Source organism: Notothenia coriiceps, unplaced genomic scaffold, assembly GCF_000735185.1.
Source record: "Notothenia coriiceps isolate Sejong01 unplaced genomic scaffold, NC01 NC01_scaffold00008964, whole genome shotgun sequence".
In the NCBI taxonomy this organism is placed as follows: Eukaryota; Metazoa; Chordata; class Actinopteri; order Perciformes; family Nototheniidae; genus Notothenia; species Notothenia coriiceps.
In genome coordinates this window covers 49,596-76,636 of record NW_011341665.1, presented here as the reverse complement: position 1 = coordinate 76,636, position 27,041 = coordinate 49,596, and the positions used below count along the sequence as shown (strand labels likewise).

General features: G+C 39.5%; 2 protein-coding genes across 2 annotated transcripts in view; one reads left to right on the top strand and one right to left on the bottom strand.

Annotated features, from left to right (window-relative positions):
• Positions 1-5,410: 5,410 nt before the first annotated feature.
• Positions 5,411-12,904, bottom strand: LOC104944952 (CD27 antigen). Its single transcript, XM_010770557.1, has 8 exons — positions 12,887-12,904; positions 12,652-12,716; positions 11,774-11,829; positions 11,563-11,688; positions 7,263-7,412; positions 5,908-5,958; positions 5,709-5,822; positions 5,411-5,538 (listed from the first exon to the last, which is right to left on the bottom strand). Exons 1-8 carry the CDS (start codon positions 12,902-12,904, stop codon positions 5,435-5,437), a joined length of 684 nt encoding a protein of 227 aa, XP_010768859.1. The 3' UTR covers positions 5,411-5,434.
• Positions 12,905-21,143: 8,239 nt separating this feature from the next.
• tnfrsf1a (tumor necrosis factor receptor superfamily, member 1a) overlaps positions 21,144-27,041 on the top strand; it is a 16,136-nt gene continuing 10,238 nt past the window's right edge. Inside the window, exons 1-6 of the mRNA XM_010770553.1 lie at positions 21,144-21,294; positions 23,114-23,218; positions 23,312-23,414; positions 24,263-24,388; positions 25,078-25,233; positions 25,318-25,399. Coding sequence (XP_010768855.1) covers positions 23,147-23,218; positions 23,312-23,414; positions 24,263-24,388; positions 25,078-25,233; positions 25,318-25,399 — 539 coding nt within the window. The 5' untranslated portion in view covers positions 21,144-21,294; positions 23,114-23,146. The remainder of the gene's footprint in view (positions 21,295-23,113; positions 23,219-23,311; positions 23,415-24,262; positions 24,389-25,077; positions 25,234-25,317; positions 25,400-27,041) is intronic.

Sequence of the window (27,041 nt, the reverse complement as noted above, 5' to 3'; positions counted from 1 at the left end):
TACAAAATAAAAATATAAATGTTGTTGTTTGCTATTTACTGATGGAGATTGCATCAACATTACACCAAATGACCACCCGAAAAAAACCTCTGCCTTGACTTTAAGTCTGCCTGCTGAAAGCTGAATGATATGCAGTAACAATTGTATTTCAAAGCTTCCAAATATGGGAAGAGAATTGTCCAAAGACTCTTTAAACACTGCTGGCCTCTAAAGAAACATTTCAACAACTTTTGAAAACTACAACTACAGCAACATGTGGATGAATGAAGTTTAATATAATCAACTCTTAAATCAGACTTGAGTTCCACCTGGGGGGTATACTACGAAGCAGGATTTTCGCTTAGCCGGCTAACTTCAAGGAAAACTCGGGGTTTCCGGTCCTACGAAGCTGGTTCTCTTTTTAGCAGGCTAGATCTCCATGGTAACTTATGCTGTGAGGCTAATCTGCCCCGGAGCAGGTTAAGTTGCAGGCTAAGAGCTCAACTCAGCCTGCTGACCAATCAGAGCTCAGTGTGCAGAGTTTAAAGCGATCAAGTCATATTACAGGAGAAAGGAAATACAGAAAAGCTGCCGTTGCAGGAAAGACGGCCGGCAAAAATCATCGACTGTGTGAACGTGAACATTAATAGAATATCACCTCCCATCTTCAGAGCAATCTGACTATTATAACATTAGCGTTAAGAAAGCTTAATTAAATATCTGCCACAACATAAGTAACCGGATCAGAGTAACATTAAGTACAGTCCGCGGCATATCACATCATAATGTATCATATATCTCCTTATCTGAGTCAGCTGAGCCGTATATGGCCGTGCAACACTCACAGTGTCACATACTGTATGCAGAAGTATTATTTTAAGCAACACATTAAGTTGAAGAAACACTCGAGACAAATGTAATTAAAGTCAGATCGTGTCTTAGACGGGGCAGTGATATCATAAACCTGTTAATGTACGCATTCAAACACTTTTTCTGTTACCAGCTGTTCACCTTGCAGGTGCAGCTATGTGGCTTTGATCCTGGATAAAGTGTTTAAGTCATGGATGTTTAAAGTTTAACTTCTTCATATTTGTCTAATATTATAGTTCAGGAAGTATGACGCTGCGCTGTCAGTACGCTTGTCCATGTTTGTGATTGGTCGAATGCTCCAAATACCACCCCTCTCATGTGAACGCAAAACATATCCAGGTTAGGTTGAACCAGCTTCGTAGTATACCCCCCTGCTCTGTATGTTTACTTGTAGCCTTGAAATAAAGGTATTTTCTGTTAAACCTGCATTTGGGTCCTGCCTGCTTCGCTCAACCCTGACAACTAGTAGCTGTAAGATTACATAAAGATTATAAGATAAGACGTTCTTTATTGATCCCAAATTGGGAATTGTTTGTGTTGCTGAAGCATTAAAAACTAAACAAAGCACATAAGTAGAAATTAAAGAGTAGAAATAAACAATTCGAGAATTTAAAAATCGAATTAAAACAGCATTAAAAAGTAGGAAATATACTGTAGACCGTGAACATTAAACATATTTCTTTAGGGCTTTAGACACAATATAAAACGGGATATTGTTTACGTGTAGGGAATGGAATATGGCATTAAATATGAATGTAAAATGTACAGTGTGTCCAGTTATGAAATTAAACTTTATAACAGAACTAGTGGCTACACTTGTTGATATAGGCTAATTGTCACTGAGCTGTTTTTGTGAAATGCAATCAGCATGTGTCATGAATATGTCATATATGATCCCTTATGTGGCTTCAGAGTTGTATTAATCATGCTAGCTTCCAAGCCTTGCACATAAATGGTCATATTTGGTTTTACAACAGTTATGCCTCTCCTGCTATGACATGGTAAGGAATAATAAAGCGCCTGTGGTTTCCTTACAAGGCTCTGCAGCTGGAGGGAGGCGTCTATCTGATCCTGACTGATTTGCACACAGGTGAGAGGAGCCCATATAACTGCAGAGGAGAAGCCACATCCAGCATCAGCAGCAGCAGATCTGTCAGCATCAGGTGAGTTGTGTGTGTGTTTTATTTATAACAGAAGTTTGGGAAGCTATAAGGTTAGAAGGGTCAGCTTTCTGTCCCCAGAGTCAAACTAAATATGGAGAAGTTATTATGCTCCAAATATCTGGAAAAAAACTCCCAGAAACCTGCCGGGCCGTTGCGACTCCGACTACTTTGAAATCCAGGCTGAACACTTTTCTTTTTGTCGCTGCTTTTAATTGAGCTATTCACATCTTAGACTGCACTGTAACTTTTATTCAAGTATTTAGTCTTTTAATGTTTATTTTATTATCTTGGCTGTTTTTAAATGCCATTTATCTTAATGTGTTTCATTGTTGTAAAGCACTTTGAATTGCCTTGTGTTGAAAGGTGCTATAAATACACTTGGCTTGCCTAGAACAGTCAGGTGAGAGTTCAATAACAGAGCCTAACGAGGGGGAACATGGTGAAAACGTATCTTATTTGATCTTGTAGCATTTGCAGTCGGTTTCTAACATTTCCAAATACTCGTGCTTTAGTGTTAGTCTCAGTTAATTAACACACTTTGCATTTGGCATTCAAAGGCTTTTAATTAGCTCCCTGATCTCAGCGGGAGTGAATGATTAACGGCAATCATGGAGACTCATTAAAGCAATGTGACGCCGCGACATTCACAAAAGTGATGTGGCGCTTCTGGCTCTCTTACCGTGGATCGAGAGTGAGCTATTCACACACTCTCAGACTTCTATAGAGAGGCGCTGCATTATTAACTAGAGCACGTCTCTGCCCATAATGATAAGAACCGTCAGACATTCAAACGATGAAACCCGACCACAGTTAAGCCTCGGCACTGAGGCATCAGGTCGTTTCTCTGAGGTAATGAGAGCCACCTGTGCATGCTGCCCAGCAGGGGGTCTGTCCTTTGTGTTCATGGAGGGTGGGGGTGACCTGACTCANAACGCACTGCAGGAAAGAGGAACACTAGAAAAGCACCATAGAGAGACGAAGTCCCCCCCTTTCCGGGGGAGCTCCATGGGACCGTATTTTCGGAAAAAGACTTTTTCCGAAAATACGGTCCCATGGAGCTCCCCCGGAAAGGGGGGGACTTCGTCTCTCTATGGTGCTTTTCTAGTGTTCCTCTTTCCTGCAGTGCGTTGCATAGGTTTTTGTGCATGTCAATGGTCTGCAAAGACTTAAATCTAAAGGCCGTACTACCCTGCCCGAAACACCTCAAGACCCCTTTTTTTACTTCTGTAACATAATGACATCACTATGAAACACATGTTTCTATTCGCTGCCGCTCCAACACATTGTGCGTGATAGGCTAAGGGGCGGGACATCTCTAAGCGGTTGACCAATCACAACAGAGCCGGCCAGCTAACCAATCAGAGCAGACTGGGCTCTGGTTTCAGACAGAGGGTGAACAGAGGTGCTGCAGCACAGGCAGTATGAGAGCAATAAAGAGCTTTTTGAACATTAAAGCATGGAGACATGTCCCTTTGAACATTAAAGCATGGAGACATGTCCCAGTAGAGACACTACATACTGATATACACCTGAACATCAGCAGGAGAGGACTCTTTAAAGTAGAGACACTACATACTGATATACACCTGAACATCAGCAGGAGAGGACTCTTTAAAGTAGAGACACTACATACTGATATACACCTGAACATCAGCAGGAGAGGACTCTTTAAAGTAGAGACACTACATACTGATATACACCTGAACATCAGCAGGAGAGGACTCTTTAAAGTAGAGACACTACATACTGATATACACCTGAACATCAGCAGGAGAGGACTCTTTAAAGTAGAGACACTACATACTGATATACACCTGAACATCAGCAGGAGAGGACTCTTTAAAGTAGAGACACTAACTACATGGTGAACATTTGCAAATTAGGGCCCCTTTAATGTTCAAAGAGTGCTTTATGCTTCTCATTATGCCTGTGCTGGATGTAAGCCTTTGGAAACCATTGTTATACCTCAAAAACAATACAACAGTCTTTGTCATGTTTAAGAAACAACTGATTAGAAATGTGTCATCGGCTTCTTCATGTGTGAAAAACGGACTTTGTATTCATGTGTTTTCTATTGTTTTCCAGCTATTGCAAAGTTATGCAGTGAGGTAAGTTTCCACGTTTCATTCGTGCATATTTCTACATAAATCTCATCCCTTCTGGTTTGCCTGCCTCACACTGACAGACATGTTTCTCTTCAGGGAGGAGGAGATGCTTCTCACAAGCCGCAGGAACCGACTCATCCGCCGCCCAGAGACTCATTCAGTGCCAAGCAGCCGCCGGCCGGCCTCTCTGCAGCCAATCAGGGTACTGATGAGTGAAACTAAAACATCCATGGGAAATACATCACTCACTTTGTGGAGTCATTAAGAAAATAAAACAAGCGAAAGATGCAGGTGTGCTCCTGTTATGAATGTGTGTTCTTCGGGTAAATGACAACGTCCACTCTTTGTTTGTTTTTTCTTTAGTTCCAGTCCACGTCTATAATCCAGGGACGGTTATCTTCGGCCTCCTCAATCAGTTTACAGGACAAGTCGGTCCAACGATGGTCCATTGTGGGAAGACGGCCGAGAGAGTGACGAGCGAAGAGGAAGAGGAAGAGGAGAGAGGCTGTCCTGTGTTTCACCCCACATCCTCTCCCAGCATCCATCTCTCTGAGGAGGAGGGGAGCGGAGAGGCTGACAGCATTTTCTTTCCCTCCCAGGAGCAAGGAAAAGAATGCCATGTGTCCAAAGAGGAATCGCTATAACGCGTCCTAAATATCCCAGACGATTTATGTCGGTGGTTTGCGACCGCCGGCATCCAGACTTTTTTTAAGTAACTACAGAACAGATGAATGTGGAGCCTTTGGCAAACTGTGAAGGGATCCCAGTGTCATGCAGCAGAGACATTGTTATCTGCAGCTTCTGGGAAGAAATGTGGTCCAAGCACACCAGACACTTGAACTTTGGGAAGAACAGCTGGAGGGGATCTCCTGTGTAAGTTATCATGTAAATACTCTTCACTCTGCTCTCTTTAAAAGTGTCAGACCTGGATGTTGTACGTGAATATTACTCGATTTGGTTACAATAAAACTTTATTCAGAATAAAGAAAGCTGAGAAATATAAAGAAATCAAAACATTCATATTTGAAAAATCTTAAAAGTCTGTTTATATTTACATCTATAAATGTACCATAGTACATACCACCGGCACAGTTTCGAACTCATGCACAGTTACAGCGTCACATTTGGTTTTTGAAGTTCTCCAATCCTATTCATCATCTTAACGTCACAGATGTCAGACAGTCAAGTTGCCCCGGAAAACAGTAGCAGTTTTGAAATCTGTTCTTCCATTTCTATCATGGGCCGAGGGACGTTTGCCCTTAATGTCCAAAGAGATGTTTTGCAGTAAATGTTCATCTTCTGGAGCTCTTCTTTCACTCATACACATTCACATTTCCCGACCACTTCCTGGATAGGCGTGGACACTTCTTCGTCCTCGGAGTATGCCGGTACCGGTGCAGGTTCTTTAGCTAAAAAGTAGCCTGAGCAACAACAGAAAGAGGGAAGATATCTTAAGTATTCAGGTAAAAATACGAGGTAGTTGCCACTTTAATTTTAAAACTAATGTGTGCACAACATAAAATGATACTCTCAGTGCACTCCCTTTGTGTGTATACTCAGGGTTATCTGCTGCATTATGTTAATGACTAACCATTCATGGATTTGATCCAGTGCAGAAAGGGCTTTATGTTTGCGACAAAAACGATTGCAAGTCCTGCACACAGGAGGGCAATAATCACCAGGAACCACACGGTATCTGTAAGAACTTGAGAGAGAGACATTTATAGAATGAAATACACTGGAGAGAGTTCAGTTATTTCCTTGTTTGATTGGCACAGACAGAACTTTACCTCTGAGCTGTGGAGCAGGCGGCCAGGCTGTAGTGAGGCCAGGTTTCAGGACTGCAGGGAGACAGAGTTTATTGGAAACATTTGACTTTACATGGTTCAGATTAGATCGTGAGCTCACTCCTTTATTTTATCTGATCAGGAAGTCCCGATATGTAAATACACAAAATGGTTTATAATTAACTCCTGTCACCCAGTGTGTGTGTGTGTGTGTGTGTGTGTGTGTGTGTGTGTGTGTGTGTGTGTGTGTGTGTGTGTGTGTGTGTGTCTGCGTGCGTGCGTGTGTGAACTAACACCACGGAAACTGAAAAATATTTAAAGAGTAGCTAAATAGCAAAACATGTAAGAAAGAAGTCTTTATCCACTTTGATATCTACTATTGCCTCAAAAGAGAAAAGACACCTATATATTATTTTAAGAATATAATAATAAGAAGAACACACTGTGAAGAAGTGCTTTTAATGTGGATGTCCAATCAGTGTTCAGGGTAAATGAAGTCGAAGCATTGCATGAGGAGTTTGTTCATCAACACTGATTGGATATCCTCATCAAATGTGCAGAATTCTCCCTTTAATGCAGTATAATAACATTTGCACAAAACAAAAATATTGTATTCCTACATGTTTGGTTATCAGCTGTCAATAACTTGTTCTCTTTAAAAATAGATTGGATTCAACTTTATCGTCATTGCACAACGAAATGCAGTTTGCATCCAACCAGAAAGCTCAAAGAGTAATAAAGTGCATTCGTTTTCAATTCAAATATATATAACAGAAAACAATTAAGGTGTAGGGTTTAGACAAAGTATATAGATAAGTACAGATGTAAGTAGATGCAATGTCACTGAACTTAATCAAATAATGTGTTCTTAACTTCAGATTGCTAAAATAATCTACAAAAATGCTTATGTATTGTGTGTGTAATGTGTTGTGTATATTCCCACTAGGGCTGCAGTCTGTACCACCCCAAAGCAGTGATACGCTGGGTGAGATGTGTGTCATGTGATTGAAAGCAAAGCAGTTAAAAAGTGGAATTTTTTTGTTTTCTCTTCCCTTTTTTCATGAATTATCATCAAACGTATTACCTTTAACAACAGACTGCATCAGAAACTGAACCAGATATGTTGTTTCTGTTAATTTAGTGGATTCCTTTGTAAACTTTCAACCTGCTCTGTTCCGTAATATATGTCGAATTCAATTGAGCAACAAATTAAATGTTATTTATGTTTCTTTTCTGAAAATATGTGTATTTTTCTGCAAGAATGGTGCATTCCTGTGCATGTGAACGGACTGGGAAACGGTTGTCTTTTATTACGTTAGTTAGTTTTTAATGTACAGCTGACACGCAGATAGGCTCACCTGTAGTGGGTGGAGCAGATGTAGGTTTGGTGGTGGTTGGTGGTATCGGCACACACTGTTTGCGGGATGCATCTCTGAACTTGTAGCCGGCGTTACATCGGCACACTGCGTTGTGAGTGGAGTTGCAGTTTGAAGCATACGCCATGTTTGCTATAAGAAGATGCAGAGAATAGTGTCATGGTTTCTTTACTATAACTACAAACAGTGTGTCCGTGATGAACCAAATGCACTAAGGTTGCCTGTAAAACATGACATGAATCAGACAATGAGGAATGAGTCACACTCTGGGCACGGCTGGTTAAGATTCCGGGTTTCAGTCACAGGACGGTTTTTATTCTCACTTTTGAAGGATATTTGTAACGTAAGACACAACTGTTATTACTCAGTGAAGCCGTATTTCACTTTGATTGCACATTTAACCCTTTTACTAAATGTTTTTACGAGCATACTTCGATATGAACTCACAAATAGCAATAGTATGGGTCCCTGTAGTCATTACAAAACACTTACCAGTCCAACATAGTCATTAAACTACAACAAACACAACCATAATTACATTTTGTGTCATTTAGGGCTATTGCTCAGAGAGAACTGCAGATGGGAGTGGTTACATTTCACTGAACTTCAGTATCAGACGTATTTTACATGAACTATCTTCAATGCATTCTTGTCATACACAGTCATACTCCTCTGTTCCCAAAACTGGCATTAAAAGGACTTCACAAACACGATTTAAACTAGATTATCATAAACTCTGCAATATATAACCTTACGCCTGACAAGGTATGGTAATATTATTTTAATAAGGCTGTATATATCGACTCAAAGTAGTACATTTCAACATTTTGATGTTTTGCCTTTTACTGTGCTGTCCCATGATGAACCATATAATAAAATAGAGGACTTCAAATAGCCATTATTCCAACACGTGTTTATCTTGGATATGAATCAAACAGAAATAGACAGAATGAAGTATAAAGCTTGAGAGTTGCTGCAGATTCAATGCAAAGATGTTTACTCTTAAAACTGAATAATTTACAGACAATTAAAAAAAGAAATCGTCCGGAAAGCCTCAGGAGAGTACGACCTTATACTGAAGTAAACAGTGGTGTAGTGGGCGTTGGACGCCGGGGTACGCCGTACCCACACTTATTTGAAGCATGATTTTTTTCCTACAGTCTAATAAATATAAAATCATTGCCAGTGTTATCAGTTGCAACTAAGTGTGTATTTGTTTTAATAATGACGAAAACATAATAGGCAGATTTCACAGTAATTATAATAAAAACGTAGCTCAAGCATTTATGCAACTTGATTTGAAGCGTGTGTGTGTGTGTAGGGTGACCAGGTGTGCCACTTTGTGCAGGACTGCACAAGGCATTTTTATTAATTGTCCCGTGTCCCACAAATTGAGACTATGTCCCGCATTTGAGTCGCGCAGAAAGGCCGGATCGGTTCGCTGACGGCCGGCACCGCCCTTTATTATTATATTGTTTAAACGGCATCATGTTGAGCTGACAGGCGACACAGAGGTACCCCCCCCCCGTTGACAGTTCACGAGCGCGTCCATCGTGTCTCCCCCCGCCCCGTTCACCCAGTAAAAAAAATCCCCACCACTGGAAGTAAACATCTATCATTTAAGAGTTAATATGTGGCATGATTCCTTTTTGCACACCCAAATCCTTACAAACATCAATCCAATGAAGACCAAAGTGTATTGAAGTATCATCACTGTTGTATTGCAACGACAGTGCATGAGGTTCTTGTGTGGGTTAAATCATTTCCACATGAATTAGTTTCCATTGCCGTTAATTGGCATATTATTTGACATTTCAACACCCACCTTAAAACCCGCAGTGTAAAAGGTTTGTTGACAGCTGCACTGTACACATTGAATCCAAACAGGCTTGCCCTTACATTATGTGAGAACGTTTAGGTGCAGACGTGAAAGTCAAACTCACAGACTTGTGTTTTCCCCTCTGTGTTCACAGTGACATTTAAGAATAAGCACAACAGGCTGTTTTTGCTCCTCTTTAGCAGAGGCCTTAGCGTCTGAGTCTCTTTCCGATGTTTACCACATTTCGGTCTTTTTTCCCCGTCAAGATGATGGTCTTTCATTTTTTAAACTCTTCCTGTCTGTACTTGTGATGACTTACATTTTGGTGCAGATTTGCAGTATTATATTACATATTATATCGATATTTGTTTGTGTTTATGAATGAATCAATTGACCAAAAAAAATGGTAATGGTAGCACGTGCTGCTAATGGTGTTGTTAAAGGGGCCCTATTATGCTAATTTCCAGGTTCATATGTTCGTCTACTGGGACATGTCTCCATGCTTTAATGTTCAAAAAGCTCTTTCTTTTTCTCATACTGCCTGTCCTCTTTTCACCCTCTGTCTGAAACCAGAGCCCAGTCTGCTCTGATTGGTTAGCTGGCCGGTCCCTAAGCCAATCCTGTACAATTGGTTGGAGCGCTAGCCAATAGAGCACATGTGTCAAACTCAAGGCCCGGGGGCCAAATCAGGCCATTGGTGGATTTAATTTCGGCCCGCAGGATAATTTCTAATTACTATTAGATCTGGCCCGCCGGTATATTGCACGCACACCTTCACACAAACATTGATGAACTTGCACCCAAGATGAGATGCCAAGTATCTGCTTGAACTAGCATCACAGCAGCACACTGAGTTTACATGGATGTTTCCTTCTGCACTTTGTTTCTTGAGACAACAGGGCATGTTTGGTTTGTTCTTTGAGGGAAATAGTTTTTTTGAAGCTGTTGTTGGCCTGTGGGAAAATGTAATCATAAGAAATGACTCTGCAGATAGAGCCATAAGAAATGAATGCAACTGATTATTTAATGTTTAATGTTGTTTTTATAGGCAATAATTTAAGATTTGTTAGTTCCAGGTTTAATGTGCAATAAGTTCATTTCAATAAGTTTTGCAATAAACATTGAACCAGTCCGGCCCTCGACTAGTACCCATTTTTTTATTTTGGCCCACTGTGTATTTGAGTTTGACACCCCTGCAATAGTGTGATATCACTATGTTATGGAAGTAAACAAAGGAGTCCAATGGAGGCGTTTCAGGGAGAGAAACTCCCTCTGGAGCGAACGCAGGGATTGTAGTCTTTGCAGACCATTTACATGCACTGAAACCTACAACACACTACAGGAAAGGGAAATTCCCCCTAAAACATAACAGGGCCTCTTTAATGCTGCAGAATCCCACCCTAATAACCTCCCTTTTCACAGAGGGTTTCTCAGACCCCAACTATTCTCTCTCTGACTGTCTCCCACCATGACACACGATGGGAAATCCCCTCCTATCTGTGACCCTTTGAGTCTCTTTGGGCAAACTTATCAGAAATCATGACAAAGACAGAGTTGAGTAACAAGCATGTTGTCTTTAAAAGAAATGTTGAGTAACAAGCCTGGACCTGACTCCAGTCCAGACTAAGGATTAATCACTCACTTCAAACTAAATGAGAACCAAAATATTACCCAGAGGGAGGGGGTAGCAGACAGTATTTCTAGAGTATTGATGAATCACTTCTAATCAAAACATCAATGTTTCTGTTTCATCTTCAAGATGACTACACTCTTCTTAACCTGTATATGTTAATGATCCAGTCTTATAATCAAGTTACATGTTTATTTTCTGTTTCTTGGGCTTTCATACATGCATTATCAGGGTGGAAACTGTTGAACAATGAGGGTTTAAATCTCCTGTATGTGCAAGAATCAGTCCCTGTGAGCTGGATTAAAGAGGCCCTATTCTGCAAATTTCAGGTTAGTATGTAGTGTCTCTACTCTGACATGTCTCCATGCTTTAATGTTCAAAAAGCTCTTTAGTGTTCTCATACTGCCTGTGCTGCAGCACCTCCTTTCACCCTCTGTCTGAAACCAGAGCCCAGTGTGCTCTGATTGGTTAGCTTAGGCAGGCTCTGTTGTGATTGGACAACCGCTTAGAGATGTCCCGCCCCTTAGCCCATCACGTACAATGTGTAGGAGCGCTAGCCTACAGAAGTGGAGTGTTACCTAGTGATGTCACTATGTTGGGGAAGGAAACAAACTTTGGGATGCTAGACTTTGCAGACCATTTACATGCACCATATAACACACTACAGGAAAGGGGAACCACAGAAAGCATAATAGGACCCCTTTAAACTAATATATAACATCTTATGAACCATTATGAAATCATGCTGTCACTGAAGCTGTTTCTGTGTCGTAGCATTTTGACCCAATTCAGGCCTCTCTCACATCCAACAGAAAAGCTGTGAAAATACTCACATTTATTGCAATGTCCACAAAATTCACAGTTCGGCTTCTCATCGTAGGTATCCCTGTACAGTGTCTTCTTGCAGGGTCCACACTCATGTACACAAGTGAGTATGTCACGCTTAACCATACGCTCACCTGGAATACACACACGACTTAAAAGTTATTGTCTGTTTGCATCTAAACTTTGAAATGTGTAAAGGAGACATTATGATTTTTGTACCTGGCGCGCATTTGTCGCAGCATAACGTAGGTGTGACCGCTGGCCAGGCATAGTGTCTGTCAGAGCAGTGTAGAGACAACACAGAGGAGAGGGAAGAGAGAGTGCACAGGAGAGAGAAATAACAAAGTGGCTGCATCTGGGAAGAAGAAGAAAAAAGAGAGGAGGAGGAGGAGGTAAATATATTCAACAGGCATTGAGTGAAAGAACACAGTCCTAGTGTGGTGAAATGTAACTAAGTATATTTAGTCAAGTACCGTACTTAAGTACACATTTGAGATACTTAAGTATTTTTACTTAATGCTACTTTTTACTTTACAGCTTGAGCTACTTTGCAGATTAGGAATAATACAAAATACAATTTAACCAATACATTATGATATATTATTATAAAAGACATGGATCATTATTTGTATTAAAATTATGCATTGCAAGTCAGGCTATCCTACAGTTTATTTATATAATAATGTTAAGATGAACCCCACCTTTACCAGCTTCAAAAGTGATGAAAACATGAATGTATTAACAAATAAAATTCAATTATTTACTAAATATGATTCTCAAATGGTCCAGTACTTTTACATTTGGCACTTTTAGTACATTCTAATACTTTTACCTGATAGCAGGACTTTTACTTGTATCTGAGTATTTTTAGACTAAGTACTTCTTCCAACACTGGAGATTTTTACAATAAACAGAAAGTCTGGCAGTGAAGCTACACAGTGCAGTATATACACTTTACCAATAACATACAATATAGGATTAAAAGACAAATCTTCTTACCACCAATAAAAACACTTAACATCCGACTGCGAGTGATTTAAGGGAAGTTTTCACCCCAGGTTTGACTTACAGCTATGGTTTAAAATGTGTCTTCTTACAGTTTGTACTTACCGTGGATGAGGAGGCGAGAGAAGATGTGAGCAGAGACCCTCTGAGTGTGAGACTGAGCAGGGGACCAGAAGTGTGTCAGGGGATTGTTCATCAAATGTCGAATGACTCATTCTGAGAGCTTAACATTTGAATGATGTTTTTGATATATGTCAATCTGTCTCGGTCTTTTTGCAGCGACCCTTGGCTCCGTGCACAAAAACAAGACCTCCATCAGCCTCTTACTTTTTCCACACGAGCCATCTCTCTCGTTTCACCAAAACTCTCTATTTCCGGCTGGAAATAATCTCCCTTCCTCTCTTCTTTTATCCCTGTCTTTGACTCTCGCCCTCTTCAGTAAAATATCATGCATCACTCATTTCACTCGTATCCCTCGTGTTGGTGAAGTTTTCTACCAGCCTGATGATAAAGGAGAGAACATTACCAGTTGAATGCTGATGCAAAGAGGGGCTTAGTCATCTAATCAGGCATGAGGACATTCACATTTCAAGAAATAACTGTGTAAATGTTTTGAGTGCCATGTAACATATTGAATGACTCCTAAATGCATAGTGTGTGTGACATGTCCTGCGTGTGATGGATGATTATCTGTCCACGGTGGCTTGAATTGCCCGGATTAGATTAAAATATTACAGTCAATTCACAGAATGATGAGTGATTCTTACATTCCTGCTTTTACAGTTTTTACTTTGTAAGTGTGAGAACTGCTTGTGTCATGATGAGCTACTTATCTGCATTTCTGTAAAGGTCACTTTATTTTCTAAGTGTCTCTTTGTTTTTGGAAGGGGACATCTTATGCAAGGCTTCAGATGTATTTTGGGTTTCCACTTGAACAAGTTCACATGCTTCAAAATGATGAAATATGTTTATTGACAAACATGATTTATCTCATACGATTTGTCTGAATTTACTTTAATTTGTAATGTTTAATTTTGGGGGATGTTTTGCCTCTATTAGAGAGTACAGCTGATGATAGATGTTACATTTCATTTAGCTGACGCTTTTACTCAAAACGGCTTAAAGGTCCGATGCCATGGCCATTTCTACTGATCATAATTCCATTGCTGAGGTCTACTAAAATACATTTATACTGTTCAATTTTCCAAACTCACATTGGTTTCTCATACAGCATCTCTGTAAAGTATGTGTATTCACTCTCTGTCCTAAACGGCTTGTTGGAGCTTCTGTCCCCCCCCCCNTTACGGTGAAATTGTACTGGTACTTAATTGAGAGTAAACGTATCAGTAACTGAACAATACTTAAATACAACAACAAATCTAGTAACAAAAAGGAAACGTACACACCGACTGTCAAATGGGATTGAAAGACGTGGAGGTGAGATCTTGGGTTCCTACGAGATGCTAAGAATCTAAGGCGGGGTCGGAACAAAAGAAAAATGACCAAAAATGCCAATTAAACTATTGGGTACGAATTAAAGGTGAATGCCCATTTTAAACGCCGCATCGCGGCCCGAGAAGAGACAGTGGAAATCCTGTCCGGCGGACTAGGACCGAGAAGAAGACATCACATTATTCACCCTTTTGAAGCCTTTTGTAATTTTGATATAAGGCCAGACACAAAAAGCAAAGTACAGACAGAAGGACAATCCGCGAGGCGCCTTGACTTACTACCCCTGGCCTAGTTTAAGATATTGCAATCTCTTGTCTGCACCGAAACAGTATCGGCTTGTTTCACACAACGACAACGAATCGTTGTCCCGGGTTTCCGCTGCCCTTCGGGGTCCTGCAAGGTTTTCATAACTTGTGTCTATCCGCCTGCTTTTCGCCACTTTCGCGGTCAGTGTTTTACTCACAACAATAGCATAGTAAGCGAGTGAAAAAATTCTCCCGTATGCCGTTAAGTGACCGTAAAAGCATCCACCATATGCCGCGTATATGTCGCATAGTGCAGCTGCATGTGTGACGGGAGGACGGATATACGCCACTCGACTAATAGCCATCGAAGTAACATTGTCAGCGCTCCACATGACACACAAACGACACACCTCACGCGTCATCCTTGTAAGGTACATCGGAACCACGAGCCGCGAACACGGCACGAGATACTGCGGGCATTATCACAAGTGACTAGTCGTGGAGTCGTGGTGGGTAAGATTTTATGGAAAGGCGCGGGAGACAGCGTGCGTGAGAGACGAACAGATCGGTCTGTTAGAGAGTCACCTACAGACGAGTGGTGGAGTTTGAGTTGGAACTGTTCTGACTTGACAAAAAGGAGGGCCGTTTCATAACAGGGTGAGAACGGATTGGTATTATTGTAGGCCGTGGAGACGCCAAGGGGCTGAGTCTGACGTTCTTAGACTGCCATCACTGGGATCTATTGTTTGAGGAAGTGAGTTGTAGTGACGATGTTGGGGCCCTGACGACGTCCTTGGTGAGAAATGTTGTAGTCCTCCCTTATGCAGGGGTCGATGGAATCTTTCTCTGCGTCGCAAAGACCAGGTCCGAGGGCAGTAGAGTGCGTCTGAATGACGGTTGAGTGGAGGACCCGACCAGATGACGTACACGGTAGGCTGGGACGTCGAGTAGGTCTTACGTCGCCGAGCAGACAGAAGTTGAAGAATTATAAGAGGGTGTGTGTGGCGAGGTAGGCGAGGGATGTGACCGAGGGTTGTGGTGGAGAGAAGTTCAGACCGCGATAGTTTACTGTGCTGAAATAGGTGTAACTTTACGCACTTATCTTGTGTCCTTCAGGCCTTCGAACACTAGTGATTTGTATTAAGTAATAGGTATGGTTCGGTGCTAATAACAAAAATAAAATTGTAGTAATTACAGACTGAAAAAAAAACGGTCAGGCGATTCCTTTTTCTTTACCCGAGTCTCGAGTTTTATGACTTTAGACGAGAGAAAAATTTATACAAAAAGGAAGATTAAACAATAAATAAAGATTTATTGTGTGACATATAATTAGTTGTTGTTGATGGTTAATAGGAACAAAATATATATAAGCAGAATAAGAAATCAGAACGCCGAAAAATCCGGCAAGATGTCCTTGACTTAAAGTTTTTATTTCAGTGGCTCTTGTCTGCAATCCCGGACATTCCCTGTAAAGCTGCTAGTAACGCTATGTGTCGGTGACTTGACTAATGGGTCTAATCTAGAGTAGGCAGAATGATTATCAATTAATTTATGACATATTAACTATAAACGTTGTAGGGAAAGTTCTATGGAGGTGGTAATTTGACATGTTTAAGACGTGTAAAGAATAAGAAGTATTATTCATATTAATTACACATATTATAGTCAATTTTATTTCACGGAAAGTTGTATTCATTGTAACGTCTCTTTCGTTATAAATCTGAAATTCTGAAACAGTCCAACTATAAATTAGACATCTACGGGGGTTTCAAAAAGAATAGTTTTCTTCTGGGAATTGGATTTCTATAAGAATTACAAATTTATTCTGGATTAATCAAACAGAAAAAAACGGGTAGGAGGATATTATAGAAACCTGTAAGGCCGTATTTTGACAAAATAACACATCTAGTGACATGTCATAGAATACTATAAAGTATAAGATATAAAGATATTAAACTGGAAGATGAAAGAGGGATACTTTGCATAATGATAATTTATAAATATACAATAGTTTATATTACATGTGTCATGAGTCAACATTTTTTTTTAGGTCCGCCCCTACCACCTAAATAGAATACCCTGTATGAAACACGATATTGGGCGATCTCCCACCCTCTGGTTGGTCGGTATTTCTATTAATAATATGAGGATTTTGTTTTATTGTGACGTACAACTACCCCTACAAGTCTTAGAGGGAAGTAACCGAGAACTCAGTTCAGTAGGAGTTTAATCCAAGCCAGGACGGCCCACGGGTACCGTGAGTGATTACTAAATCCCAGTTTACGTCTCCCGTATAATTCACGTTTAGAAAAATAAGTGAAACTAACATTTACCCACCTCCCCTATTTTTTAACAACCACATATTGACCTATTAGATACATCGTTTAGAACAATCCAATTGTCAGGGAGTAAATAATAATCATACCTAGTCGCGATATTATATGATTATTATTCAGTTTATCAAAAATCTTATAACTTAATATCACATAAAAAAGTTTTTTTCGTAATGACCATGTGGCTAGTTTTACTTATAGATTTCCAATTAAAACATAGAAATAATTAATGTAGTAATACATTTAATTTGTGTAAGTACTTTTTTCATCCTTTTTTTAATCTTTTTTTATAAATAGGCAGTGAGTAAAATAACTGGTCAAGTTTATCGTTTTAAAATACAAATGTAAGGGTTACAATGAAAAAAAATTGTCACCCCGTAATTCTAACGGTTTAACTTTAACAATGTTTTATACCACTTTTATATATTTTCTAATATGTCTATATGTTTATATCCTAGGTTATAACAAGCTTACCACGGATATGAGGTGAGAAGGGGGTAGAGTATCTTCAAAAGTTTCTAAAAGTATTAGTACGGTAAAAATCAAGAGTTAAAAAGACCGAGAAGACGAAAGAGCCTAACATACGATTCGTTACCGAACTTCGTTGAGAACCTAGTCCACTATATAGACCAGACTTTGGATAAAAGTCACCTCTCAACCTACCAGGTTGTGTGAAACTACTTTTCGTTTCGACTTGTAAGAATGGGATCTGATATCAACACTTTTCTGTCGATGATTCTCTTGGTAGCGTGTGAGTGACAATTCTCTACGGTCTCGTCAAGAACCCATTAACTACAAGTCGATAATACCACGCCTTTACAGTGTGTACCTCGTGTGTTTGTGCTCGTCTTTTTGATAATTTGGGTTATCTAAAAATACCGGAAATCAGTACTCGCGTGAATCCACTGTTTGTACTATTAATGATTTATGCCAGTAGCATTGGTTTGTATCAATAAACTTATTCATTCCAAGGGTTAGCGCCTAGCACCATTATATTACTATATGTTAGTTATCAGTAGTTGTCCAATAATTAGCTATTGAAAAAGTGGAACATTTTTCTCCTTTTATCTGCTTTTCATGCATTTGTTAGCCATGATGTAAATATTGTAAGCAGTTTATTAAATACTTTTGAGTAAATCTTGGCTCTTTTCTGCAGATATTATTGGTAAAAACTTGTATTATGCTAATTAGTCATGGTTTTGTTTATTTCCAGGTTGTGCTCTTTGCAGCGCTACAAAATCAACAGGTGTCCTCACAGAACAACGAGTGTCTATGTCTGAGGAGTGGGTGTACTTTAAGATCCAGTCCTCAGATTCAAGCAGATCAACATCTCTGGCCTCTTTGAGAAACAAGATTAGACGACATGAGACGTCCAGAGCACACAAAATAGCCCAGGAGCTCACGGAGAAGGGTGGACAGGATTTAGTTGGAAATTTGGTGAGAGCTGTGTCAGAGACAGTGTTTGCAGTAGGCCATATTGAGATTTTGATAAAGATGTCGATTAATTGTTCAACCCTAGAAGATAAGTGGGCTTTTTCCATCATTGTTCATTCTTTTATTTTTTTATTGTTAATGTCACTGGCAGTTAAAAGTCACATAAAAATGCTTATAATACATTGACATGTTGATAACACATAACCAGTCTCAAGACTAGTCTATGCATTAGTAAGTGTGATGGTGTTCATGAGGTGTTGCTTCGAGACAGGATGAATACAATTATTACAGTATACCCACTACAAAAAAGTAGACTACACCACTGCACCGACCCCACACCAGTGTCCCGCTCCTCGCAGCAGCGAGCCTCGGAACGTCCCGCAGAGTGTGTGTGTGTGTGTGAGGAAGTCAGCGGATTCGTCCAAACGTAACGGCTCCGCGTCACTATACCCAAGAAGTAAACAATGGAAAAAGAGAAATGTCCAACGAGGCGTTCTGGGGCAGCATAGACAGGTCTTCTCTGTGTTAGAGTTTTACTCCCTACAGGGTGTATTTTGAGGGTTTGTGACTGCAGACCGTTTACATGCAGAAAAAGCAACATAACACACAAGGGGACGGGTAATAACCGGAAAAGCATGACATGGGACCTTTAAACCATAAAGATACAATCTCAGAAAAACAAGAAAAATATGGGAATGTCCGCCTCAAAATAAACCAAACTATTAAAGTGCTGCTGTAGAAGTTTATAATGGGCTGAACTCATTAAGTGCTCTCTTTTTATTATTTAACAGCCAAGACAGGTAAGGAGGACAACCTGCACTCTCAGCTTTAGTAGATGGGGCGTTGACTTGACATCTTAAACTGAATCATAAACTGACTACGAGTTTCAATACCCATTTTAGTCTGACAGAGAAAGATTAAGTATGTCTTAATACTGAGTATGTCAAATGCAGTATACAACAAAAATACTTATGCATCCGGTCTATATTTGCAGTTTGCAAGCCAGCATGTTTTCCTGGCCAGTTTGACTCACTACTCTTTGCGCAGCGGATACATGAGCGAGAGTGTGGATGAGGAAGAATGCCCATGTATGCAAACTGTAACCAAGTGTTTGTACTTTGTGACAGGAGACTGTGGTGCAGCCTAAAGTATGTGATGTGGAGTTTTTTCAACTTGGCACTTCCACCATCATCTTATCTTCGTCACTTCTTCACAGAAACGAAGCCACAACCACACGTGATCTCCTGTCAGAATGTGAAACGGGGCCTAAGGGTTGTGGAGGGGCTCTCGGCGCCACTGACACAGAGTACAGGGGTGACTGTAAGAGAGATGACTCCACATTAAAATCACAGCGCAAACCTGGTCATGCTTATCTTCAGGTTTCAGTTTTAGACTGCTTGACTAGATAAGAACTTGCCAGGAACCTGCTGAGGATGTTCTGATCATGTAAAAAGCTAATATACAAGTGCATTCATACAATAAGTAAAGAAAAAGCAACTCATTTACGTTGGGAGGCTTAAAGTTGTATTTAAGTTCATGTGATTGCAATGTTCAAACCAATTGTTTTCTCTATTAAAGGACATGGGTCTCGCGTTATTCTTTCACTGTATAGTTGATCTCATCCAAGTAAACTAGTCATACACATAAACTAGTTTTTGCTTGACTGGAAACATGCACTCAGATCAGTTTCCAGGTCAGGCTGTAGGAAACTCAGCAGTGCACGTGCATGTAAGAAAAGACCTATTTAAAGTGTCTGTGTGGCAGATGTGTTAGTGGAATTGTTTGACACTTACATGCATAAGACACAGAGACAGAGGCAGACAGAAGAGAGCGAGGAGGAGGAGGAACAGTAGAAAGATGAAGACACAGCTCACTGAAGAGGAAGGATGTGGTTTTTCTGAGGAGGTACTTGCTCTGCTGACTGAGCTCTTTCATGTAATGTACCAGACAAGTCACGTGACTCCATGCTCTGCTCGGTCCCTATATCAAGTACCAGCCTATCACTGTGGCCCATAATTACAGTGCATCGAGTCATACTTCAAAAGCTTTATTGTTATATACAACAACATGGGTGGTTCTGTAGCCCCCCCTCCAAAAGTAGAATCTATGATAATGCAACTTGTGATTCATAATGAAAACAATAAAAGAAAAAGAAAGCCAATTACAAGAAGTATACAAGAAAATAAACATGTAAACAGACATGAAACATAACATTACAATTACTAAAGACATGTTTAAGACCCTTTAATGTACACTTGTTATTTAAGTCTGTATTTATTTTAGGATTGCCCGCTGCACTAAAGAGCTTCCGTCTAACCGTACCAAATCATGGGACCCTGATGGTAACAGTAGTACACTTTGATACAGGCAGAAACCCAACCAGTAAGACAGCATAAATAATGTATTTATTAGTCCAAACTGCATCTAAACTTATACTTCTGCTGCCCCACTACAATTCAGAGGTGCATCGTTTACTTTTACTCCACTAACATTTGTTTAATACCTTTAGTTACTTTACAGATGTGGATGAATGATGTGAAATATAATTGTGTTAAATCAGACTTTAGTTCCACCTGGAGTAAATTCACAAGCTACCCTGCAGTATACAAAGTCCTTCAAACTAGCTGCACCTTTACCAGCTTTGAGAACACTTTCATTATCAATAATTATAAAAACACATCATAGGCTATATATTATTCTGAAATGGACCAATCTGCACAATGACTACTTTTACTTTTGGTACTTTAAGTATATTTGGATGCTAATACTTTTGCACTTTTACTTGAGTAACATTTTTGAATGCAGGACTTTTACTGTAACAGAGTATTCCTACACTCTTGTACTTCTACTTAAGTACAACATCTGAGTACTTCACCCACCTCTACTTAGTTACTTTCCATCACTGCTTAATTACTTGAGTAAACCTGCACCTGTGCTATCTTCTATATCTTTTGGGATGTAAACTGATCTGAAAGTGAGCTAGCTGCAGACTTCCTCACCTGTGTACATTCCTCACTTTGTCCTATGTGTTTGTGTGTTCACTTTGAGCTTTCAGTTGCCTTGTCTAACTTGCTTCACACTTCCAAGAAGTCTCGTGACGCGGCTATTTCCCGTATTCAGTCCTCCCCCGCTCATGCTCAGCCGGGCCAGTGGCGCCGTCGCTCTGCTTCTACTTTTATACCAAATAATACGAAGTTATATGAAATTAAATCTACATTCCTGTCGAGTTATGGACCTGCGGTAAAAGAGATTCTCCACGGTGTTTGTCCAGGTAAGTGTCAGTAAAATATCTCTGAATGTCAGCCTGTGGGAAGAGGAGATTCATATCAGACTTCTTTGCGGTGGGCGTTTTGTGGTGGGAACTAAAGCGAAACCATTGATAAAACAGTAAGAAAATGAGTGTAGATTAAGTACTTTTTAATACGTCAACGTTATCGGTAAACAAGTCAGTGTTCAGGTTGATTTGTGGTTTTAAATTTGAGTTTATTCTTATGAGTGCGACAGGGAAGTCAACAGGCTGCCAAACAAGTGTCGCAGAAATATGCAGGATATGCCAAAGTTTTTTTTTAACTGTCTGTAGACCTATTCATTCTTTCTTTATCCACAAACTACATTTACAATAAAGAAAAACGTATATCCTTGTTTTTCTGTGGGTTGAATCCAATTCAGTGACTTCCAAAATGTTATTTATCATGCATTTAACTTTTCTTATGACAACCTTAAATGACCTGTGTCTCACTCTCAGTAAAATCCAATCAACATAATGTCAATAACTTTATTTTAACATTCACAACCAGTGTATGGGTTGTTTAAAATGTTATAGCCTATTTGGCGTTAAAAAAAAACGTTACTTCTGATACAAATGATCAGATCATCAAAGTGTCTTGCTTACCTCTTGCTAACCTTGCTGAAGGTTTCGTTTTATCTACTAATGTGATGAGAAAACCACATCTGAAACTCCAACCACCCCCTGTCCCAAATATGATTCTTCCTCAACTTAATGCAAAGACAAATTTGTTGTGATTTGTCCTCCATTTTATTGTGTTTGGACTCCCAAAACTGCATAGTTTGATATCATGTAGGTGGAAAATCATGTCTAAAGTAATTTGGGTGACCCTTTTTAAAGTTATTAGATCAAGGGTCAGAATTATGTAGCACAGTATGGTTTGATTATTATTTTTCAACCACTTAAATTATGCACAAATGACTCTTATTTATACAATAGATTGATGGATACTGTATGTACAGAGCACTTTGCTGTTGTTTTAAAATATGACTTGACCAAAATTGGATCCTCTTTTCCCTGGACATTTTAGGAAATGGTTGTTTTCTAATTTGAAGCACTTAAATTATGCACAAATGGCTCTTATTTACATCTCCAAAAACATTATTTTATGGATGAAATAAGTACAGAAAACGATGCTGTTCTTATAAATATGACCTGACCCAATGATCCCAATTTAAGGTCACGTTGTTAGCGAAATAACAACATTGGATCCTCTTATTGCTGGACATCTTTTTAGGAAATAAATGGATTGTTTTTCTATTTTTAACCACTTTAATTAAGCACATATGGCTCCTATTTACACACCAGACAACATTATTGGTTGATGGATGAAATATGTACAGAAAATAGACCCAGCACCCGAGTAGAGGCCATGTTTTTAGCTAAATCAGAAAGATGTGTCCTCATTTCCCTGGACATTAAAGGAAACGTAAGACTCAGGCCGCTCTACATTATCAGTTGGTTCAACCCTTATCAGATAAAGTTAAATGTTTTCAGCCACAGAGGTTTACTGAAGGCTTTATTATTAACTAGCATGTTTTATTGTATATCTTATTGTATAAGTAACATGTAATATCAGCAGGGCCCTAAAAAAAAACATACTCACTGTTTTGTAGCAAATCATTTTAAAACATTGATAGGAAACATGCACTTCATCACCATTTTCAACTGAGACTATAGAGACCTTAGGGAATGTCGGGATATTCAAGGCATTTAAAAGTTAGGTTTAATTATAAATGTGTGGGCCAAGAGTCAAATAGACTAAATTGTCTGTTAGACGTTTGACAGATTGTTTTCCTTGCAGGTGTCCTCAGATGGATTGACTTAAAGCTGTACGATGATGGAGGGCGCTGGGCTGAGAGGAAGATGGGACAGAAAAGCTCCTGTTGGCACAATACTTCTCCCAATGGTGAGAACAACTTGAAGTGACTCACTTTGGAATGAAATGAACCCATGGAAAAACGCATTTCTTTGTAAATTCATTGCACATTCTCTGTTTCAGTGCATGTTCCTCACCGCTGTGACATTGATCTCAGAGGCCAAGACGTGTCCAGCTGGGGATTATGACAATGACAACGGGGTCTGTTGCAACAAATGCCTTCCAGGTACTGTATTTCTGCACGCTGCACATGATTCACAGTAGCATCCTTATTATTGGAAATACCCCACAGGCGGCCCTCCTTTTGTAACGTCAAATCCATTCTACAAAGTCTAAAAGATGCTCCTTTTCAGGTTCATATTTGTATTTATTGTCTCTACTGTGACATGTTTCCATGCTTTAATGTTCTTTATTTTTCTCATACTGCCTGTGCTGCACTACTAATACATAATATGGCCTCTTTAACAGTGCAACATGTAGTGGAATAATGAACAACATTTTTAGTTATCGATTTAATGCGGCATTCTTAAATATGAAGAATTCCTGCTTCGTATAACATCATATTTAACTAAATACTATTATAAAGTAGGGATGAACTGATTGTATTTTTCTCAGCCGATGCCGACAACAATGTATTTAGTTATTTATTCCTCTTTTAGTGGCAGGGAAACACACCACACTGACTTTGAATGAGCACAAATACCTTAAGAATAACTGGCACAACATGCAAGACAATGAAATACTCAATGAGAAGATTTAAGTAATAACTGTCCGTTATCCGGTTGGTTGTCCGCCATAATCCTTTGTTATTCATCATTTTTTTATTAAAATAGGCAATATGTAATAGCATTAAATTGGCATTTATTCAATTACATTATTTAATTATGCATATATACGACAAGCTTCTAGTTTATGCATTCATAGGTTGCGTCAATTATTTTCATTTAAAGACTTCGACTTTGAGAAACCAAAATGGAAATGTTTCATTATTTTCTAACATCTTATACATCGAATGATTGAATTGAATGGATTGTGAGTTGAATACCTACTCTGTGTTTCTTTCATGTTTTCCAGGTTTTAGGCTTGTAGAAAAGTGTCATTCTAATAATACAAGGAGTATCTGCAAGCAATGTGGCACTGGGCTGTACACAGACCAGGAGAACTACGCACGCAACTGCAGGAGCTGCAGAAAGTGCAAAGGTACAGCCACATTATAATAATAATAATAATAATAATAATACAAATAAAACGTCAAAATACAGAAGACAGAGATCATTATGAACCGTCAGAATAATGACGTGGGGGAAGGGGTTTAACATTTCTGAACTGGTATCGCCTCAGGGGTTTACACTATTCATTTCTTTAATTATTTAATAGCAAAACATGTATTTTCTCTCTTTATTTGTGTGTTAATTATTTAGTGTTAGTTGTAGTAGTTGTTTATGCTTTTGTTTTGTAGGCAGCTTGAGGCACGGTGGGATTTGGGTATATATTGGTAGACAGGTGGAGGAGTAATTGTGCACCAGAGAGGCAAATACATTTCTTTTTTTTACCAGAGCAACAGAGGATCAAAGTCAACTTTAATGTCAATCTTACTCAGTTTGTGTTTACAGACAGAGAAGGACAGGATGTAAATAAATTAAATGAACCTTTCCTGGACATTTTTACATTGCATTACATGTCACTTGTTAGATCCTTTTATCCAAAGCGACCTAAAAACATTCAGTACGGTCCGCACTATGCCACTGAGCCACAGCCTCCTCCACACATTGGATGTAGTTCCTGTGCTACCTGGGCCCTCAGCGGGACTCGCAGCTACAGTCAGTGTTGTATAAGGATATCGTTTGCTTTATTCACTTTTTTCTGTCTTTATAACTTGTTTCCCACAGCATCAAATCATGAGGTGGAGATATCCCCATGTAAAGCAGTCAGAAACACAGTGTGTCGCTGTGAGGACGGTTACTACAAGCACAACATCGACTCAGAGAAATACGAGTGTCTCAAGTGTTCATCATGTAAACTGAACGAGATTGAGAAACGGACATGTATGTATTAAGATACTTTGAATCATACTGATACTCCTTTTTCTTTTGCTCATCAAGTCTAAATATCATTGTTCTTGTGCACAGGTACACCAGAGAACAACACAGTGTGTGCATGTGAAGAGAAGTACTACAGAGTCAAGGGCAAGACATGTGAACCCTGCAAGACGTGAGTATAACAACAAGCTTTTGGTCCACGCTTTGTTCCCATCCTGCAGTTTGGGATGCTTTTATTTTTAGCTGTTGCTGGGGAAGTCGGTTTGTTGAATAGAAACTTGTGGCATACTTCCGACGTTGTTAAATTGTTCCACTTGTGTGCGTCAGAAGAGGGAAGTCACGCAGCACTGGAACTGGGTTGCTGACTTACTTTTTACTAAACAAGTGCCCATTTGTTAAAAGACACTGCATTATTGGCTTGTGTTTCGACTGGTACACTGAGAGGAATATTAAAAGATAAAAAAACGATTACTTTATTAATTTGTCATATGAACATAACTACAGCATAGTTAATGGCAATGAACATCTTGTGGTCCTATAATGCTAATGTTCAGGTGTATATCAGCATGTAGTGTCTCTACTTTAAAGAGTCCTCTCCTGCTGATGTTCAGGTGTATATCAGTATGTAGTGTCTCTACTTTAAAGAGTCCTCTCCTGCTGATGTTCAGGTGTATATCAGTATGTAGTGTCTCTACTTTAAAGAGTCCTCTCCTGCTGATGTTCAGGTGTATATCAGTATGTAGTGTCTCTACTTTAAAGAGTCCTCTCCTGCTGATGTTCAGGTGTATATCAGTATGTAGTGTCTCTACTTTAAAGAGTCCTCTCCTGCTGATGTTCAGGTGTATATCAGTATGTAGTGTCTCTACTTTAAAGAGTCCTCTCCTGCTGATGTTCAGGTGTATATCAGTATGTNTATCTTTTACATCTGACATACAAAATACATTTGGTAAAAAACAAAAATATAATAACAACAAATTGTTGTTAATAATAATAATTTAATTTCTGTAAGAAAAACATATTTTCATGCATTTTTAGATCGTTAATAACATCATTACAATTTCTAAAGAGACTCGCTGTGTATGAGACTCAATACTCGCTGGTTGTACTTTTGCGGGCATCCAACTCGCTAGGTGGCGATGTTACAAAACAACTAGGGTCCTAGGAGTGCGGTCCTAGGAGTGCGGTCCTAGGAGTGCGGTCCCAGGACTGCGGTCCTGAAACTGCCGTCTCCAACGCTGCAGCTTCATACTATTGAAACAGAGGCCCAAGATTCAGAACAATCATGCACAGATAGATCGCCGCCACTGCGCCCAAACTGCCCGCCGCCATCTTGTCCGGCCGCCATATGTGTAAGTCTGTTTGATTAAATGAGCATATTGCAATAGTTGGAAAAAACTCTTCAGATTTTCCAGCTCCTCTCCCATCTAGCCGTGATGTCACACACTCTAAGTCTTAACCAGCTCTCTAATACACACCCATTAGAAAATGTGAAAGTGTGACATTTTCACAAAACGTAAGCTCCGACTAAAGTGGGGGGGCGCAGAGGCATGCCAGGGGGGTGCGAGAGACCAGGAGGAAAAATGGTTATCATTTTTTTTTTTAAAAGATAAATAAAATCAAAAAATCAAAATTTCAAAGATTATTGATTCGAAAATAATATGATGCAGTACAGTACTATTACGTCTGGGTCTCTGTGTTTCATTAAAGCTTGGCTCTTTGTGTGTGTGTGTGTGTGTGTGTGTGTGTGTGTGTGTGTGTGTGTGTGTGTGTGTGTGTGTGTGTGTGTACGTAGTAGTAGTACGTACGTACTACGT